Raw genomic sequence first — 18,008 nt, 5'->3', positions numbered from 1 at the left:
ATATGACTGAGAACATTTTGATAAGGCGAACTAGTGGCGAGAGTGTGGGTTCAGAGAAGACACTAAGCCGGATTACCGTGAAAACTCATTATACTCATCCTAGTCTGAACACCGAGCGACTCATCTGAACACCCAAGCTCATTCATGACTACCAGGTTCAAAGAATGACACTGTTGAAGAACTGGTTGCCTCGGATAAGAGCTATCAAGCAGGAACGAAAGTAGGTCTCGTGAGCGGTGCTAAGATAGTGGATATCCTGAAGAAGAACTCGGACATGGACCTAGAGAAGTATAGGAAGATATATGTTGGTATCCCGGTTTCCCAATCCGTGAGCTTGACTGAATCACATGCGAGACGAGGTTCGGGCGTGAGACGCCACGGAATTGATGCCTACACGGTTATAATAACCAAGGTATCTGGTGTAAGGAAAAGCTTGCCAACACAGAGGACCACAAGGTAAGGCTTTGTTCTAACATGCCCAGGGGCATTCTGATGGGCTTGTCAAAGCCTCAAAGATTGGCCCGGGTGTCATGTGAGTGCCGTAGCATGCGGAAGCCGCTCAATTCCCCATCTTTACGTTCGACATTTTTACAGGACCCGGTTGATGGCGCTCCGTGTCATAATCAGCTGGGTACACATGTGTGGCCGGGACTCTCAAACGGAACGATTACGACGAGGACTAAACCGACGGCAGCGCGAATCAGTTAGATGGCGATGCTGAGCAAGAAACACTGGCAGGGGCGAATCCACGCCAAGTTGCTGTGGTGAAACCCGCGCTCGAGAACGTGACTTCTTGTTATCTTGAAACCTGTTATGAGCAACAATCTTCCGTGTATAGCGGAAGTGGATAATGCCTTCTATCTCTTCGATTACCTTGAGAGCTTCCGCGGTGAGTTGGAGCCGCATGCTCGGCACACAAAATAAAGCCAGAATGTTTACGCGACTTGGCGTGCTCAATTCAATTGTTCAACGTATATCGACGATGACGTAATATACCAAATTAGGATCGCATTTACGCTGCGCTACTCTTGATCTGATTATCACCGGTACTCTCTGGAAGAGTTTTAAACCAAAGGCTGCTGAGGTTTAACGTTTAGGCCTTAGGACTGCTCCATGTCCCACCAGGGCTTAACAGACCATTCACAATCTTTTGGCGCTCATCAGTTTAGCGATCCTGGCTTGTTATGTCATTACTTGACTGGCGACGCCTATCCTACCCGACGACTCCCTGAGCCTAGTACGTTTCAAAAAGAGACTTAACTTCAAGAGGGAGTTACACAAGTACACGTGGGGCTCTATATACGTACGTAGTCCCTACTACGAGAGCACTGCCAGCCGACGCAAGCGGCGGCTGGCGACGTCTCTGTTGAAATGCAAGAATGTAAGGAAGGCTTCGCATTCACCCTGACCGTTGGACGAACTCATCACTTCAACAACTTGAATGATGACAATCGTATGCACCGCTTCTCGTTTCGGTGTCCTTTCACGAATTCACTTATATCCTCCTTTCTGTTTTGCCCATCCTTCACGCCACCCGTTTTGAGAACTCCAGGTAACTTTCGTAGAGCCAGTCACTGATTAATCCCCCTCAGTATTTAACACTTCTCGCATATTCCATTTAGCTACCCAAGTCCATCGAAGTTTCTCCGTGTCTCGTCCTGACCCTTATCATTCCATTCCATTTCCCGTCAAACCCTCGCAGTCTTATTCAAGACCAAGCATGAAGAGGGACGCCCGATATCGACGATAATATCAGATAGTCATAGGTGGAAAAAATGCCCGTCGTGCCTTCACACCGCCATGAATCCATTGGTGAGATTTGCGAGATTCTGCGGGATCGTTGATGCACGTTCCTTGTGGCAGGGGACAGAAGGAAGTGGGATCGTTTGTTTTTAGAAGTCGAACAAAGTCAACAATCATTCCTACACGCCAACTTAACCTTTCGAAGGATTGTTTACATGTCGAATACCCGAACCTGCATGTGAGATTTGTCTGAGATGATGTGATTTTGAAGCTGAAGCTTGAAGTCGGAGCCGTTTCTGTGTATCTATCTTGGCCCACTGTTGAGTGCATGATGCAAGGAATAAGCGCAAGCGTTTAAGCTTGCATTCGATGAGCAAATCGCAAGTACCAAGTGAACGTAGTTGATCAAGACCGTGAGAAATATTGTCCAAAGAAAGGATTCCTAATTCTTGATTAAGTTGGTGAAAAGAGAGCTGACTAGCGACAGGCTACTTGTTCCATCTAGTTTCCAAGTTCATCCTGACCGTCGCAGACGATGTCGAAGCAGGGCCCTTTGTCGTCGGAAATGGATTTCATTTCCCAGGACGATACCACACCGTTACATGGCGTGCAAGTCGAGTCCATAGAGTTCACTACCCAGGTCATAACGTCCTCGGCTACTACTAATTCCTCCATTGGACTTTCATCCACATGCGACCTTTTACCTTCGGAGGCGAGCCAAAAGAAAAAGAAGAAGAAAAAATCAAAGAAGCCAAAGACTCGTGAAGCTATTGATCCTCCGGCAAAATCACGGGCATCCCCTTCACCTGACTTTGAGCGTGCTTCCGTGCTTTGTATTAGTAGAAACAAGCATTGGAAATATATCAGCTCTTACCACGTAACTGTGCTCTCTATCTCATTGAAGCTGCGGAACTGATCCTTCGCGTACTATACCAGGGCCCGTGGCTGCAACTTCCATTGGAATTGCTGGAATCGTTGCTTGTCCTCAATCTTGACCCTGCCACCCTGTCTTCGTCGGAAACGCAGCTACCCGCTCTTGCTTATTCGTCCCAGACTTCACTCGGAAACATCCAGTCACGACCGGCGCCACGTCCTCGCGACCGCGACCGCATATTGTATTCACTCAAGGATAATACTCCTCCGGAATCACCAGGCAACACTTTGACCACACTACCAACGCCGTATATTCCGACCTCACAGTCAGTTGCGTTTCCCCTGCCTGCCCCGGGTAAAGCTACTCCGCCACCCATTGACCCTGGCGTTTTTCGGAACGTTGCAGCGATTCGGAGGCTCATCGATGAGGCTTCTGAACTTTCCGTACGCGCATCCTCTGGTCTCTCGGCTGTTGCTGCTGGCTCTATACGTACACCAATCAATAATTCCTGGGCTGCGGCTCAAGGGCTGGGCTTTGACGGCTCCAATAACATCGGCGGTGGCAGGAATGTCGCTATGAGCGCAATGCGCATACATAGGCTTAGAGCCCTCGCTGTTCAGAAGCTTGCGGCCGCTTATAAGGCGGATGAAATTGCCAGTAGCGTCATGGTGATGCAAGGAGGAAGTGTATTTGATGATATCGCTGAGAAAGTTCTCAAGTGTGGTATGTTCAGGAGGCCCCATCAATTTTTTCATTGGGGCGCAGCGCTAATGATGCGACTCACACGCAGATCCTAACGACGCTGATGCACGATATGTTCATTTCTTCCATGAAAAAATCCCCTCCCGGTTCGTGCAACGCGTATATAATTCTTTACCTGACTTTTTAAATTCAGTTCTAATAGGCAACTTGCGGACTCCACATCAACGCAAGTGCTTGATGAATTGATTGTAGCCTATCCTCAGCGCCTGGAATATCATCGGACGCGTGGAATAGTTCACTGTTTCCGCGACGAGTATTCTTTGGCGACAAAAGACTTTACTCATGCGCTACGAGAGTCCCGTGCGGCGAGAAAAGCGCGTACCGCACATCAAGATTTAATATCTTCCCGCGAGCTTCGAGGGAAAGCTACTAAAAAGAAAAAGAGCTCCAATAAAATTCACGGACAGGCGCCCCCTAGTGGTACTAGTGCCGCTGCGAATGGGACTAATATCGAAGGAATAAATGGGGAGCCATTACTCTTACATCCTTCGGTTTTGCCAGATGCACCAGACCCTATCGAACCACAGTTATTATTTTTGAGGGGGGCAGCGTATTTGCAGCATGCCGTGTACCTCATTGAATCTGCAATATTGCGGCTCGAGGGGGTCAGCAAGGTCAATTCATCCCTTGATGGAGCTGAGATGCGCCTTTGCTACCTCTCTAATGGCCGCTACGGGGGAGTCGAGATGGGGAATCCTGACGGACCGCTGGGACGCAGTGATGGCCCCAAAGCCCAGGCGTACCGGCAAGTTCTGGCAAACGACGGGTTTCGTGAAAATATTCACTCCCTCCTGAAGAAGAGTTTGCGTGATCATGAACGCTTCCTCTCTCATTTTGACACTCTAGAAGGTCCTGCGCCAATGCAAGCAGATCTGGCCAAAAGGGTGGAGGTTGCCTTCCTTTTAACTGAGCTGGTGCGCCCAAATATTCATACGTCAACCGCCACTGGCCTCGCACATGTCGACTCCATTCTCCCGCCAACGTTCACCACCTATCATCCCCTACTCGTGGAGTCCCACTTCAGTATCCTTATTTGCCAACTTATGCTCGCCGAGTTACCCACTCTCCTTGCCACTTTCTCGCGGACTGCAGTTGTTGTAGACGGGCTGGAGGGATACCCTGTGTTTCTACCTCCACGTTCGATGGCTCAAGCCGAGTTTATCGAGGTCCTCGAACGCCTTGCTAGTGGGTGGATGCCCGGTGTACAACCTCATTCATACATACAGGGTAAGAAGGCGACAAACCGGCTTGTAATTGAGCCTCCACCGCCCCCTTCACCGCCGATGTCTTCGACCGATACTATGTCCACGTCTTCTGCAGACGCTGAATTCTATTCTGCTTTCACATCTTTTTCAAACACATGTCAAATCCCGTCGGGTTCCTCATTGCCCACCAACGGACGAAATACCCCTTCTAGTACATTCAGTGGGAGTCGTGAGGATCTTCTAGAGGCATTGGATTGTGCCAGAATTTTGCTTGTTCCTGTAGCTGCAAGGCAAAAGGAACGTGCTGAGAAGGCAGCAGCGGAGAAAGTCAAAGCTGGGAACAAAAAGAAGCCGTTAAATTTCAACATACCGCTGCACGGCCCACGGGTGGAAATCATCCTTGCGTGGTTTGCAGCCGTTCATCTTGTTGAATTGGAGAGCGTTGCTTGATATCAATCACACCTGTGGCGGAGTCTTGGTTTTGATGGAGAGACGGTGTATTTCTTGGTCAGGCACACGCCGTAGTCTACCGAGATGCTAACTCGATCTATTAGTATGAAATGGATTCTCTTTGACGCGCGTAAAATGACAGTGTTTGTATCACGAGTGCTGGATCGCCCACGGTCGAGATGAAACGCCACAGCATCGAGAAAAATGCATGTATACCGCACGACTAACACATCTCAGTGTTCCTTCTTTTCCTCAACTGTGCTAAAATCGCGCAATTCCTGTCTAGCCTCCTTTATGAAATGATCGAGATAACCAAGTATCCACGGTGTGGCTAGAGCCGCACAGGCCAGAACGGGGATAAGGAAACACGCAGCAGGAACGAGAGAAGCCGGTATAACGCCAAGATAGAGTTGTTCGAGAACGAGAATGAATGATATCGGTCGAGCAGCCGAAACAGGGAGATCAGGTGTGCGTGTGGGTGTGCGTATGCCAGTATCAACGACTCGTATCCTGGCGTACTTGAGGCGAGTAGTGGATAAACCCGTGCGCGATAAATGCGGCGTAGTGATGGAAGCACCGTCTATCGCTGACTGTTGCGGTAGTCTAGACAAACGGGTCAAGATCGCCTGAGGACTGTGGATTTCAAGCAAAAAATCCGCGGGGGACTGTAATAGCGACGTATGGTTGACGAATGTGAATTGGGATTGGGATTGGAATGAAAAAGCGTGCGACGTACGGAAGCAGGCCAGGATAGACGTAGCGTAAACTTTGAATAGGACATCCAGTTTTCATCATCGAGATCTAGCGCTACCCAGAGCTCATGAAGGCATGAGAAGGGGTTCGCCGGATCAATGCCTGTCTCTGACTCGCATACCTGCTGCAAAGGCGTGTCGAGTAGAGGGGGATCTACGTTCCAATACCCCTGATTATTTTTGTAATTCAAAACTGGCCTGCACGCAGGACTGCGTCAAGACACCAGGAGCTGCTCCAAGCATCGTGTTCGAACTTACCAACTGTCAACCGTGGTAGACGAGAAGTCGACATTGCTTTCCTCAGCGGCAAGGAAGTTGATAATTTCCGTGTTGGCGATGACTTCCTCGCAAATGAATAGCACAATAAGGGGCAGGGTAATGAAGGGGTGAAGCATGAGAGCAAACATTTACAATTCACGCTGGTTGGATGATTGCGGTCCCATTTAAAGTATTTGCCTCCGCTTGCACAGTGAGGATGGAGTCAGAGACGGGATTACGAGACCACTTATCAACTTCGATTTGATTCACAATACGGCGCAATTGAAACGCGGAAAGTAAGGACGTATGTAAGATATGACTACCATGTACAACTGAGGGAGACCAAGAAACCTGCTTTGGCCAGACCAGGCAAAACTATCATAATTGGTTTATCAAAAAGGATGTAAAGGTACGCAGATAGTGATTTGCAATAGGTAAGGCGGTAATGCCGGTTGAGAAATGAAAAAAAAGTATAGTAGAAGAATAGAAAGTGATTATCTGTGATGAAACCATGTGGATATGGCATGTGAAGGAACGCAGACAACACGAGGGCTAGATACGAAGTATCCGGTTATAGCCTGTAGACCTTCAATGGTCACGTAGAACTTACCATGTTACAATGTCATGCGGGCGACGCCGTTGAGGAGATTGTCCATGACGTCTCGGACTGCCCTGAACTTCATCACACCGCAACGCTCACTCTCAATGTGCTGGCACAACGCACTAAGGGTGACGAAATGCTTCCGGCAGGTATCGAGAGGGCACCGATAGACCTTCTCCTGGTGGCGAGGGCTATCCAAGTGACGGTTCAAGTCCATCAACGCCCGGTACTGCGTGTGACAAAGAACACATTCATAAGCCTGCCCGTTCCACGACTGCTCTGTGGCGATAAGCTTAATGTTGGCACGTTCGCCAGCAGTGATGAGTCGCGCTGGGTTGGTAATCGCGTTAGAGCGATCATTGGCGCGGACCCAGTTGTCAACGACGCGTCGGTTGACGCCCGATCGACATGAGCCAGATTCAAGATGGAGAATGAGTGCAGACTTGTTGATGAACCCCAAGCCACATCCGTTGAAGGGGCAGATAGTGTCTTTAGGGCGGTGTATACTAGAGTTCAAATGCTAGTTCGTCTAAGTTAGGTTTTGTGCAGGTCCAAGAACGGAGTAAAACTTACAGACTGAAGGTTGCTCGGAGTCTGGAAGAGTCTTTTGCACAGAACACAATACACGTCGGCGTGACTCTGCCGGTTATGCTCGTGCAAGCCTAATTCGTTCTTGAAGACTTTGTGACAAGAGCTACAGTAGGCGTGCTCGTATTCGTAATGATCCTGTAGCTCCGACGAGCAGTCGAAATGGATGTTGCAATACTGGCAGTAGTGATGACGGGGGCTCTGAACGTAATGCTCTTTGAGTCCTAGTCGAGACTCAAAGTCTTGTTGACAAGGTTGACACTCCCAATGATTGGGGGAGTCTCTGAGATGCTGGTAGTAAGCAGGCCAGGAGTTGAAAGAGCGGTTACAGCGAGAACAGTAAGTCATCTTCTGGATAGCTCTACTGAAAATTTCTGTGTTGTTATAGGCGTGTTAGCGGTACCTCAAGAACTTATAGTGACTCTGTCGTCGTAATGACTCCCGATGGTTCTCGAAGAACGACAAAAGGTTGAGTGACTCGACTCGGACGCGAATCGCGCTGGCATTTATAGTAGTGGTGCAAGGGGTCCCAGACGCGTCGGCGTCAAACAAACGTCAATTCTGCCACCACTAAACTGCTTGAGCTAAACATCACACTCAATCCGCTCGCCATGTATTCTGCTTCCGCGCAAAAAGCCAAGAGACGCACGCATACACGTCCCGAGCTTACCGATGAACAAAAACAAGAGATAAAAGAGGCCTTTGAACTGTTTGACACGGACAAGGATGGCTCGCTGGATTATCACGAGCTCAAGGTCGCGATGCGCGCCCTCGGCTTTGACATGAAGAAAGCAGAGGTATTGAAGATACTACGAGACCATGACAAGAGCGGTCATGGTCTAATCGACTTTGAGGATTTTGCAAAAATCAGTTGAGTAGTTCAGCTCCATTAATTCTACTCAAGCGATGAGTCCGCGCCAGATCCCCAACACGCGTCTCATGTTTACATGATTGGATCTCCATAAAATCGGATATCTCACGCCTACAGCGCCTTCTCTCGTGATTGCGCGCCCTTTTTGCTAACGTTGTTTTCCTAGTGAGCGAACGGATCCTGGCGCGAGATCCGATGGATGAAATCCGCCGAGCCTTCCAATTGTTCGATGATGACAACACAGGAAAAATTAGTCTACGGAATCTTCGACGTGTCGCAAAAGAGATCGGTGACCGATTGGAAGATGATGAATTGTGAGTAAACCCCATTCATTCTCGTTTTGGGGTGCAAGGTCTGCGAGAGGCACGTAGGCACTTCGTCCCAGTAACCCTTTTTCGTGCTCGTTACTGCATCAGCTCCCTTCTTTTGCATTTCCGCTTTTTCTTCACCGCCGTTTGGCAGTGACTGATTTTTTTCGTTCGTGGTGTTCCTAATTTGCTCACCCCTTGTTCTTCCATTTCGCAGGCAAGCAATGATAGATGAATTTGACCTCGACCAGGATGGAGAGATTAACGAACAAGAGTTTTTCGCCATCATGACAGATGATGCATAGCTCTCTTCCCTGATGGTTGTCATTTCTTCCTATTTTCTCGAGTTGTATACTGTTATACCGGCTCTGGCTGGTTATTATCTATTAACTCCCAATTGTTTAGTAATATATTGCGATCGTTCTCTGTCTGGAACATTCACGAATTTCGTCCTGTGAGTCATTTTCTAACCAAGAAAGGCGCCCTCTTATTCGTAATATAAACAGCTGTGCTAGTATGTTCATTAGAATCCCTCGTGTAATTCTACAGCTACCGGTTGATATGTAATACGCCGCTGAGTTATGTCTATTCTATGAATCCTTGTGACGCGGCCCTGGTCCCCACTGCGAACCACGATCGGGAGCCGTAAAGCTTGAGAGACGCCAAGAAGCTAACAGGCTGCCGGACGGCGCAGCTTGAATTGATGGCACATAAAAACACATGCATTTATTGTCCACTCGTGGCTACATAGCCTTAATCATAGGGCCTATAATTCCCCAAAGAAGACTAAGAAAATAATAAAACCCGTAAAACAAATCCCCAAAATAAACACCCGAGTAAAATACTTTACAACCATAACGTATGGCTACATACGCAGACTGGCGTTAGGATACGACTGAGAATGATGAGAGGTAAATAAAAATGCTGTCCATGATAGTGCAAGCGATGAGTGATAAGGATACAGCGTGGCGATGGAATGCAGGGATAAGATACAACAGGATTGGCATGGGGCATTGAATTTTCGTGGCAGCGTCGGATGTCAAGAAAACGTTCGTCAAGGATTGCATGTAATCGGCGGCATAGTGGGCGCAGTCTTCTGTGGCGAACAAAGACTGCTCTACGGATAGAACAAGAGCTCCGGGTAACTGAGAGGCGAGAGCGTGTGGCGACGATAGCGACATACTAGCCGTCGACATGGAGATGATGCGAAGGAGCGGGGCGAGAGTCACGAGAATGTAGGTGCTTTGAAAGTGGCGATGACATGACAGAGAAGCGAATAACAGACATAAGCTAACCAGGACGACGTGCGGCAATGAGGACGCATTGTGACATGGAGCCGGTCAATGCAAACATGGAAGGAACAAGAAAATGAGGGTCATCAAATGAGTTTCGGGTGCAGGAGATGAGTCAGGATCGAGAGATGGAAAAAGAGTCGTAGAGCGAGTAAGAGAAAGAGAAAGGGTGGGTCGAAGAACAATAACGCAATGGCCAGACCTGGCGAAAAGCCGACTACACCGCAGAAGAATACACGAAGAACGCGTAAGTCCTGCGCATCCGGGATTCCGAACCAACGACAAACCTGAAGCCGTTGTCGAAATCACGGTGGATGTAATTAAATGTCATCCACCATACCCATCCTCTCCATCAACTTGGGAAGATCCTTATGGACTTTCATGTGCTGGCCTAGGTTATCGTGCCGACTGAACTCCTTTCCACAACCAGGGTATGGACATCTATGCGCTGCCGTTGTTGATAAGAACGATGGAATAGACGGTAGAAAATTTTAACTTACGCTTTTCATTGGTGTGGATGCTCCTGATGTGTCGTTTCAGGTGCTCTCCTCTTGCGAAACACTTGCCACAACCGCTAATGTCACACAAATAGATCCGACTTCCGAGGGGGTCACTATAACCTCGGGCCCGACCGCTGCCGCCGGTATTATTCACAGTCGGCACGCGACGACCCCTCGACTTCTTCGTGAGGTTAGGGACTGGAACGGGAACAGGGAGGGACCGTGCGTTCTTGCGAGACTTTCCTACCTGAGATGACAAGCCTGGCGTCAAAGTGGAGGCAGCAATAAGAGGTGACTTCGCAGCACGCTTTGGTGCAGGCTGTGGGAGTCCTGAGCCATAGGGATGGTACCGCGCCGAATTCCTGCCGGAAAAAGATCGAGAACGTAAGCTTCGCGTGTTCTTTGACGTTGTTCGCATGTGGGGTACGAAGTCGCCGTCTCCATCATCATCCTGTACTTCTTCCGCGCCGTAATCATCGTCGTTGTCAAGGCCAACTTCATCAACACCGTCTGCGTCTTCTTCGTCGTCCAAACTGAAATCATCGTCTCTCTCGACAAGGAAAGTCTCACCAGACTGTTGCATGAAGCCCTGTGGCATGAAGTGACGCTTCCCTGAACTATGTCCACCATTGGAGCTGGACCCATGGTGATTAAAAGCTGCAATGTCTGGCTCGCCTTCAGCATCCTCATCCTCAGGTTCCGGTAGATCCGTGAACCCCATCACGGGTGATACCTCTGCAGGTCGCACAGTTCTCTGCTCCTGCAAACCCTGTGTCTGAACTCTCAAAGCCTGTCGTTGCTGTTCCTGTTCCTGGCACGTGCGCTCACAATCGCTGACAATGGATGATCCAAGATACGCTTGTCGCGGAACAGGTGCAGGCAGTACAGGCATGCTCATCGATGACAACGAATTGCTTTGGCTTGGTATATAGCGCATTACCAGTTCCGATATACCAGTGTTATGCTGCCCAATTGGGGGTGAACCTGATGCTGAGGACGTCAGGTACAGGGGTCCAAACATTCGACGAGTACGCACCTGTCTCAAAAAGACCATCATAGATTGTCAAGCTGGTGGGCGAGTTGGAGATATCAGCTGGTGGGCTATAAGAAGCTACAAGGTCGGTAATGCTTTCTACTTTGATGTTCTGACGAGGCTGCTGGTAGCAGGCATGCGAAGCTGGGGGGACCGAAGCCGGGAAAGCATGATAAGAGCTTGTGGCCGCCTGCGGCTGGTATGCAGCATCAAAATCCTGTGGATAAGAGTGTGCATCGCTCCCCACAGGATGGGTGAGATGAGCTGCAGGTGTAGGAGGAGAACCATACAAGGAGTTGCTGTATTGCTGAGGATCCGTTTCCTGCTGCGGTGGAGGACACAACGGTTGAAATTTCTTCGCTTCAGGTGAATAAGAATACCCCATTGCGACTGACAAGGGCATGGGCAGTGGCGCTGCGACAGGCTGCTTATACACCTCTGGGTTCTCGGCCACATACCCCGATAGGAATGCCCGTGGAGCGTGCGGGAACAAGTATCCAGTAGCGACCAGGTCATCGGTCATGATGTAGGGATAATAATCATCACCAACAACATGCGATGTGTCGTTCTCCATCGAATCAATGGGAGGTTCGGGAAGCGGGCTCTCGTTGGCCGAGGATGAAGAGAGCGGAGATTCAGCGGAAGCGGCTGAACTGTCCGACGGGAATGGGCTATAGTCTGGGAGTGGCTGGGGATATGGCGACTGCTGTGCGAGAGAGTAGTATGAATTGAAACGAATAGAGGGGGAGAAATGGCCAAGACTAGGACTAGAACTAGAATGTGAATGCGTGCGAGCGAAATACGGGGAGCTTGTCATGTTGACAGCCGCCGAACGTCCAGACTGTTGTCGTGGGGCTGGCTGATGGGGGAAAGGATAAGGAGCAGAGTCGAAATAAGAGGGACGAATATTCGAGTCCATTTGAATTTAAGGACAGAGTTGTAATACGGTCTTGCCTTGTCTGGAGTGAATATAAGCCCAGATTTATCTGAGGACACTAAAATAAGGGAATTGATTTGAGTTGGAAATTATTGGTCATACCAAGGACAATCGCCAGGTTCGCGCACAAGGCAAGCGGTCGCGTTCAGGTACCTTAAGCGGATGTGATCGTGTGGCTGTGAATGTAATTTACAATTGAGGGGGAAAAAGATCTGAGAATGGAACAATCGCGGGGAGCGCGTTGGTCGACGGCGGGACACCGAGGCCTAGAAAGTTGTATGGAAATGCGATCGAGGGCTGTGGAGCAAATTGCTGCCAGAGTGCACTGCTCTTCAAATGAGTCACGTCGTGTTCAAAAATCGTGAGTGTTCGTCAAATTGATGTTTCTGTTAGAAGCGATGGAGAACAATAAAAGAGTCAACTTCTGTCAATGAGTACCGCAGTTTCTGAGCGGCGATGAACTTGAAGGTGAAGGTGAAGGTGAAGGAGGGACAGCCTGCGAAACGAGAGCAGATGATAAACCGAGAATCTAGTACTGCAACCTTAGTGCCACTTAGTACAGCATAAAGAAACCTTGCACCGCCGACGAACCTGGTAGTGATACGGAGTCAAGAGAACGATTTAGCGAAACTCATTTGCGATCATAGAGAAGCCTTACCTGTGTACTATTGTTGATCCTACTTTGCCGGATTGCCAGTTCTTCGATGGGGATCTTTCGGTACCAGCTTTCCTTAATGGCTATCCTCTGGACGAGGTCCTTTTCAATCGAAAAGTATAGCCACATTATCCGAGTCATGCTCGGTGGTCATAGCACGAGGCTACTGAACACTTTTCGACAATCTTTGCTCTTTTGGAGAGCTATGGTTCTCAAGCACCGGCAGGCAGCAGCTAGTACCATCTCAGGCTAGAGCCTGATCTAAGGTTTGTACGGAAGCTCCGATCTAACAGCAGCTGATCTCAAGCCGTGAACGTTCATCTACGTTATCATCATCGTAACGGGTTTGCAAATCACACGGATGTTCTACCCTTTTAGCCCTCTCGAAGAGCATCTCTACGTCAGAGTATTCTTCGTGCTTTATTTTGCACAGGTAGGGATCTCGTGAGCTGCCTTCTATACTCACAGAGATATCGTTAGTTTAGGTACATAGTTGTGCCTAAGCTACCTTCTTTGATCTATCTGTCGTCTACACCACTCATTTCCCAACGCGAGGCACTCGGCTCCCTGCAGCCTGATATTTTACTCCTCCCTGCAGCATAAAACCTCTTTACGGTAGCTAATCAGTCCGTTACCCAGGAAAGGCTTCCGCTCCATCCTGTCACCGCATGTCAGTCGCGCCAGGGGTGGCAAAGCGACGTAAATCAAGAATTCCTCGAGAAGCTCCCTGAGAGTTTCACCTCGCACTTTCATATCTATGGATCGGAAATCCACTCCCGCAGGTCCCCACACCAACCGTGCTACTTACCTTCTAAATTCATACTGCGTTGCCGTAGACCTCACCATCCCTTTCCAATCACGCACTTCTCAATCACCCCAGCCACCCTGATTGCGGTGTGTATCATCTATTTATTGGCTTCTACGGGAAATTAGACCAGAATCTATTCATGGCACTTGACATGAACGACTACATCCCTGGGAATCACATTCGTATCGCGCCGCATATCGTTTTTAATCGATGGTTTCATTTATGAAGAGGTCGGTTGGCAGGCGTGTGCACGCCATTGTGATCCTGGATAGAGACTTGCCAAGAATCAACAATGCCGCTCAACCTTCCTTTTTGCGGTTGATACTCGAATCTAAAGCGCCTGTTCTATCTCCATAGAGCAGGGGCGTTATGGAAATGCCCGCCAGATAGCTAAATTCGGCAAATCATTTTCTGACTAGCCATCTTGGCGGGAGCGAGTGTGCACGGGACGTAAGCGGACAAGGCCCCATCAGATAGCCATAAAATTAATTAAAATTCGAATGAGCATACAACTTGATCTGGAGCGACAGTCGGCAACTTTCATTTTAATACACCAAAGATCAGTAATAGACGACCCTGACCTTGTCTGCGGATGTGATGATTGCATCTGCGCGGTCTACAAGCACCGCAGCTGTCTAACGCTTGTCCAACATAGATCCGAGTTACGTCCGATTCAACAGGCTAAGAGTGGTGGCGCTATAGTTGGGACGGAGCGCCAACGATTATTAAGCGGAAACCTGTGCGAACTGACAGGTAATTAGCATTGTCGAATGGAATTAGAACTGAAGACCGGGGGAACCATGCTAATCCAATAGCTAGCCTTGCTGGATTTGTGCCAGTGGCAAGCATGAGTATGCCGTGCGGTGACTGATCCAAGGGTGATGTCGCAATAATCCCTGGATTCAAAAAGTAGCTTAGGTGCCGATTGACTGCGAAATTGACGTGACCGTCAGTGTGTGCTGCGTGTCCTGACGGTCTCAAATTCAATTACAGCCAATTGCATCTTGATTATTGATATGAATTTCAAAGCAGCGAAGGCAATACTTGACAATCACCAAATACAGAAACCTGCTTCATGTTCAGTCAGCGTAACATGAGCGCCCGAACAGTAAATAGGCTCCCTTAACTTACTAATATATTCCAAAAACACAAAATCGCCGTATTGCCATTAGGCAAGTCGACACGTTCTTTGGAAGACTATAATAACTGTGCGGATTGACTCGGAGAGGAAATAAGGACAATGCCGAAGCGCATGACTTCACAATCAGTCGGCAGGTCCCGACGATGTGATGCTTTGAGAATTGCGACATTAGCAAATGCATACATTAGTAGTGTGTGGATATGGAACAGCGGAGAACATACACAACGATTCTAGCGAGTGTACGTGCATAGCCTCGAAGAGATAACCTTATCGTGAAGCACGCATTCGAGAAAAGTGACTGACAAGCAGGCAACGTCACTGTGGCCTTGAGATGAGTTAATGGCTTGTGGCTTCAGTGCTTAGTAGCAGATGACGCCCCATCGTCCATGGGAAGGTTGACACATCCCATCAGTCGATGCCGCGGATGTGCGAAAGCCAACAGGCACTGTTCATTTGTAGACACCAAGACACGCTGTTCAGGTTGGATCCGGCCAGTGGAGCTATGGATGAGAACGTTATTAATAGTAAAAAACAAGGAAAACGGCGATTTAAAGAATCAGGGAAGTAAGCACCGGTAAGTGAACGGAAAGTATCGCGACGATGTCGTTTACTTGGACAGCCCGTTGTAGACGCGAGTGCGGAAATTGGGAATAAATACATCGCCTTGAGACTGAGTCGCGTCAACAAGATTATCGTCACAATACGTACATTCTTGAACATACAATCTAGGCCAAGATTATCCGAAACCAAAGCTACGAAGGAGCGTGCCAAACGAAGCTGGTAGCTGCCACATGACGGTAAAGGCAAATTATTACTTCAGTTCGGCAACTGTTGAGACAAGGCAGGAAATAGAGAGTGGATCTTGTGGAGGCGTCAGCGGGCGCTTCAAGTGCCCAGCAGTAGTGGTCCCGATACACCTGCAGCAGAGCAGAGGATGCCTATATTGGTAAATCTGGTAAAAGTGGGAGCTAACACCGAGTACCCTCCCAGTGTATTAGTATGAAGATAACTGAACTCAAAGCAGAGTTAACGCAGAACGATATAGTATAGACGTTAACAGCGTCGCCCGCTGTGCACCGTAGTGATCATGACGGTCCTGGACTATGATACGAGTGGTCCATGGACCGTCACGGTTGAACACGTGGATAGGGCTCGATCGTGTGAACGGGGTAGTTTGGCAAAAAAACAACGAAGGACCCCTGTCCGAAATCCCCTACGCCAGAGTTCGTTTGCAAGGAAATTTTGTTGGTTTGAAAACACAGTTCAACGCTGGTTTATACCGTAGAATTAGTCTTTAACAGCATTGGATAAATCTTTGTCGAAGAGGTGAGCAGTCGTCGTCTCCGAAAAGCCCCTTGTTCTCATTCTCCCATCAGGCGTCGCAAAAACGATGGAAAGCCCTGAATCTCAATTCAACCAATCTCCCGGAGCTCTATCAACACATTTACCAGACGACGACACTCTAGTAGACCTTAATCAACCTAATAATTTGGTCAGTATCTTTTTTTGCTTTATATTCCGTTATAATATTTACCAGGATAACGCCACTCTTTATATTCCATTATAATGTCTTACAGGACTCTCAACATCTTTCAACCGATTCAAATCCGAATTCTCGAAGAGTAACGCGTTCCCAAACAACAGGTCGTCCAACCGTTCGTTGGGGAAAGCACGGCAGAGGTGACCCCCCAGACACGCCATATAGAGGATCTAGTGCTTCTCTCAAACGATCCTTCGACGCGCGAGCAGTCGACGACGAAACTGACGTCGAGGCAGATCAAGACCCAACTTACGTGCCATCGAAGCTTCTCAAGATGGAACCTACCGTGTTGATCCCGGAATCGTCTCCCGGTTCAATGGTTGAGGATACCCCTCAGTTAAAGGAAGTCACGCCTCCATTCGAACCCAGTGGCACCCCAATGCCCGGGGAATATACTTTCCTTGACGCTTCCTCTTCCTCATTTACTTCTGAACGTCGTGGACCGAGGATACGCACGGCCCCCCCTATTCCCGTTCCGAACCTGACAAAAAAGAGTCGCGGTCGCCGCGTCCCTACCGCCGGCGACGATGCCGCAGTAGAAGGAGAAGCAGCTGAGGGACGTAAGGGACGCGTTTATGTCTGCAAAGTGGAAGACTGCGGCAAGTGCTTCAGCCGTGGAGAGCATCTCAAACGGCACATCCGATCTATTCATACACATGAAAAACGTGAGCCTCTTTGTTGCATCATCGCATCTCCGGACTTTGTTAATAATATCCGTCACGATCAGCATTTGACTGCCCTCACCCCACGTGCGACAAACGTTTCAACCGGAATGATAATTTGCTTCAACATCTACGTGTCCACAAGGGTGACAATTCTTCTCAGACCTCCGTCGATTCCGTACATCCAGCTACCACTGCAGAGTCTACTCCTGATGACGGCAGTCCCTCTGCAGCTGCTCAGCGCGCCTCTTCATCTAAGACGAGCAGCACCCGCAGAGCAGTCCGCCCAGCACGTAAGACTAAATCGGCTGCGTCCACCCCACCGATCCATCCGGCACGTCTTGCTGCTTCACGAGCGGCGAGCCGAAGCGCTCCTCTTACTCTTCCACGCACCTACTCTCTTCCTCCACTTACCTCTTTAACATCTTCCTATCACGGCCCGGCTGCCGCTGGCTTCATGAACAATACCAACATCGCAGTCTCCTCCCTCCGGACTGTAATGGGTGAGGAGGCTGAGGAGACAGATCACGAACAGGAGGAAACAGAAGTTTCTGAGGATGAGGGTCACCATCGTCAGACAACACACAGTCTCAGCGACCTCCGCTCGATGTACAACTTCCGCAACGCTTTCAGTTCCGCTCCCATGGTGCCTAGGAAAGACATGGCACGCGGTAACAGTGTACCTGCTGATGAACACCTAGATAGCACACCTGTCTCTGCAGGACCTGGACCATCTTCCAGTCCTTCGCCTTCATCCATGTCTCGTGAAGGTTCTGACGAAGCCCACAAGTCAACTCCGCATTCTCCGCCAACCGCGCAGCCTAAATCCAATGACAATTGTTGATATTCCCGCATCCTCGTCCAATGAATCGTCGCCGTGGATAACGTTGATTGCCTTATATGTTGATCATTCTCATCGGTCGTTGTCTTGTATGTGTCTTTCATGTTGCCTGTCTCTCATTGATGCTTTGCGTTTACAAAATTGATTTAATATTGATCTCGTATCCCTTTATCCTCTTTGTCGTTAA

General features: G+C 49.0%; 7 protein-coding genes across 7 annotated transcripts; 4 read left to right on the top strand and 3 right to left on the bottom strand.

Annotated features, from left to right (window-relative positions):
- Positions 1-2: 2 nt before the first annotated feature.
- On the top strand, positions 3-951 carry HD556DRAFT_1536479 (uncharacterized protein; the record flags this gene model as incomplete). Its single annotated transcript, XM_041309632.1, has 5 exons — positions 3-44; positions 164-359; positions 413-456; positions 483-532; positions 595-951. The coding sequence occupies 5 exons, from the start codon at positions 3-5 to the stop codon at positions 719-721; spliced, it is 459 nt and encodes a 152-aa protein (XP_041159855.1). The 3' UTR covers positions 722-951.
- Positions 952-2,229: 1,278 nt separating this feature from the next.
- On the top strand, positions 2,230-5,034 carry HD556DRAFT_1270854 (uncharacterized protein; the record flags this gene model as incomplete). The annotated part of the gene is made up of 4 exons (XM_041299171.1): positions 2,230-2,620; positions 2,680-3,340; positions 3,408-3,465; positions 3,513-5,034. The coding sequence occupies exons 1-4, from the start codon at positions 2,279-2,281 to the stop codon at positions 5,032-5,034; spliced, it is 2,583 nt and encodes an 860-aa protein (XP_041159854.1). The 5' UTR covers positions 2,230-2,278.
- A 233-nt stretch (positions 5,035-5,267) lies between these two features.
- On the bottom strand, positions 5,268-6,181 carry HD556DRAFT_1443540 (uncharacterized protein; the record flags this gene model as incomplete). Its single annotated transcript, XM_041306631.1, has 3 exons — positions 5,268-5,699; positions 5,771-5,984; positions 6,045-6,181. 3 exons carry the CDS (start codon positions 6,179-6,181, stop codon positions 5,268-5,270), a joined length of 783 nt encoding a protein of 260 aa, XP_041159853.1.
- Positions 6,182-6,276: 95 nt separating this feature from the next.
- On the bottom strand, positions 6,277-7,797 carry HD556DRAFT_1374074 (uncharacterized protein). Its single transcript, XM_041303027.1, has 3 exons — positions 7,219-7,797; positions 6,655-7,165; positions 6,277-6,596 (listed from the first exon to the last, which is right to left on the bottom strand). Exons 1-2 carry the CDS (start codon positions 7,579-7,581, stop codon positions 6,659-6,661), a joined length of 870 nt encoding a protein of 289 aa, XP_041159852.1. The 5' UTR covers positions 7,582-7,797; the 3' UTR covers positions 6,277-6,596; positions 6,655-6,658.
- Positions 7,787-9,149, top strand: HD556DRAFT_1374069 (Ca2+-binding EF-hand protein). The gene is made up of 4 exons (XM_041303026.1): positions 7,787-8,103; positions 8,271-8,418; positions 8,630-8,866; positions 8,919-9,149. The coding sequence occupies exons 1-3, from the start codon at positions 7,845-7,847 to the stop codon at positions 8,715-8,717; spliced, it is 495 nt and encodes a 164-aa protein (XP_041159851.1). The 5' UTR covers positions 7,787-7,844; the 3' UTR covers positions 8,718-8,866; positions 8,919-9,149.
- An 875-nt stretch (positions 9,150-10,024) lies between these two features.
- HD556DRAFT_1237816 (uncharacterized protein) lies at positions 10,025-10,622 on the bottom strand (the record flags this gene model as incomplete). Its single annotated transcript, XM_041297929.1, has 2 exons — positions 10,025-10,152; positions 10,205-10,622. The coding sequence occupies 2 exons, from the start codon at positions 10,620-10,622 to the stop codon at positions 10,025-10,027; spliced, it is 546 nt and encodes a 181-aa protein (XP_041159850.1).
- A 5,186-nt stretch (positions 10,623-15,808) lies between these two features.
- On the top strand, positions 15,809-17,972 carry HD556DRAFT_506342 (uncharacterized protein). Its single transcript, XM_041310803.1, has 4 exons — positions 15,809-16,104; positions 16,155-16,270; positions 16,356-16,983; positions 17,046-17,972. Exons 2-4 carry the CDS (start codon positions 16,169-16,171, stop codon positions 17,822-17,824), a joined length of 1,509 nt encoding a protein of 502 aa, XP_041159849.1. The 5' UTR covers positions 15,809-16,104; positions 16,155-16,168; the 3' UTR covers positions 17,825-17,972.
- Positions 17,973-18,008: the final 36 nt, after the last annotated feature.

This window comes from Suillus plorans (assembly GCF_016647745.1).
Source record: "Suillus plorans strain S12 chromosome Unknown HD556scaffold_30, whole genome shotgun sequence".
Taxonomy (NCBI): Eukaryota; Fungi; Basidiomycota; class Agaricomycetes; order Boletales; family Suillaceae; genus Suillus; species Suillus plorans.
Note: the sequence above shows the minus strand (reverse complement) of the source record. Positions and strands in the feature narration are given on the sequence as shown.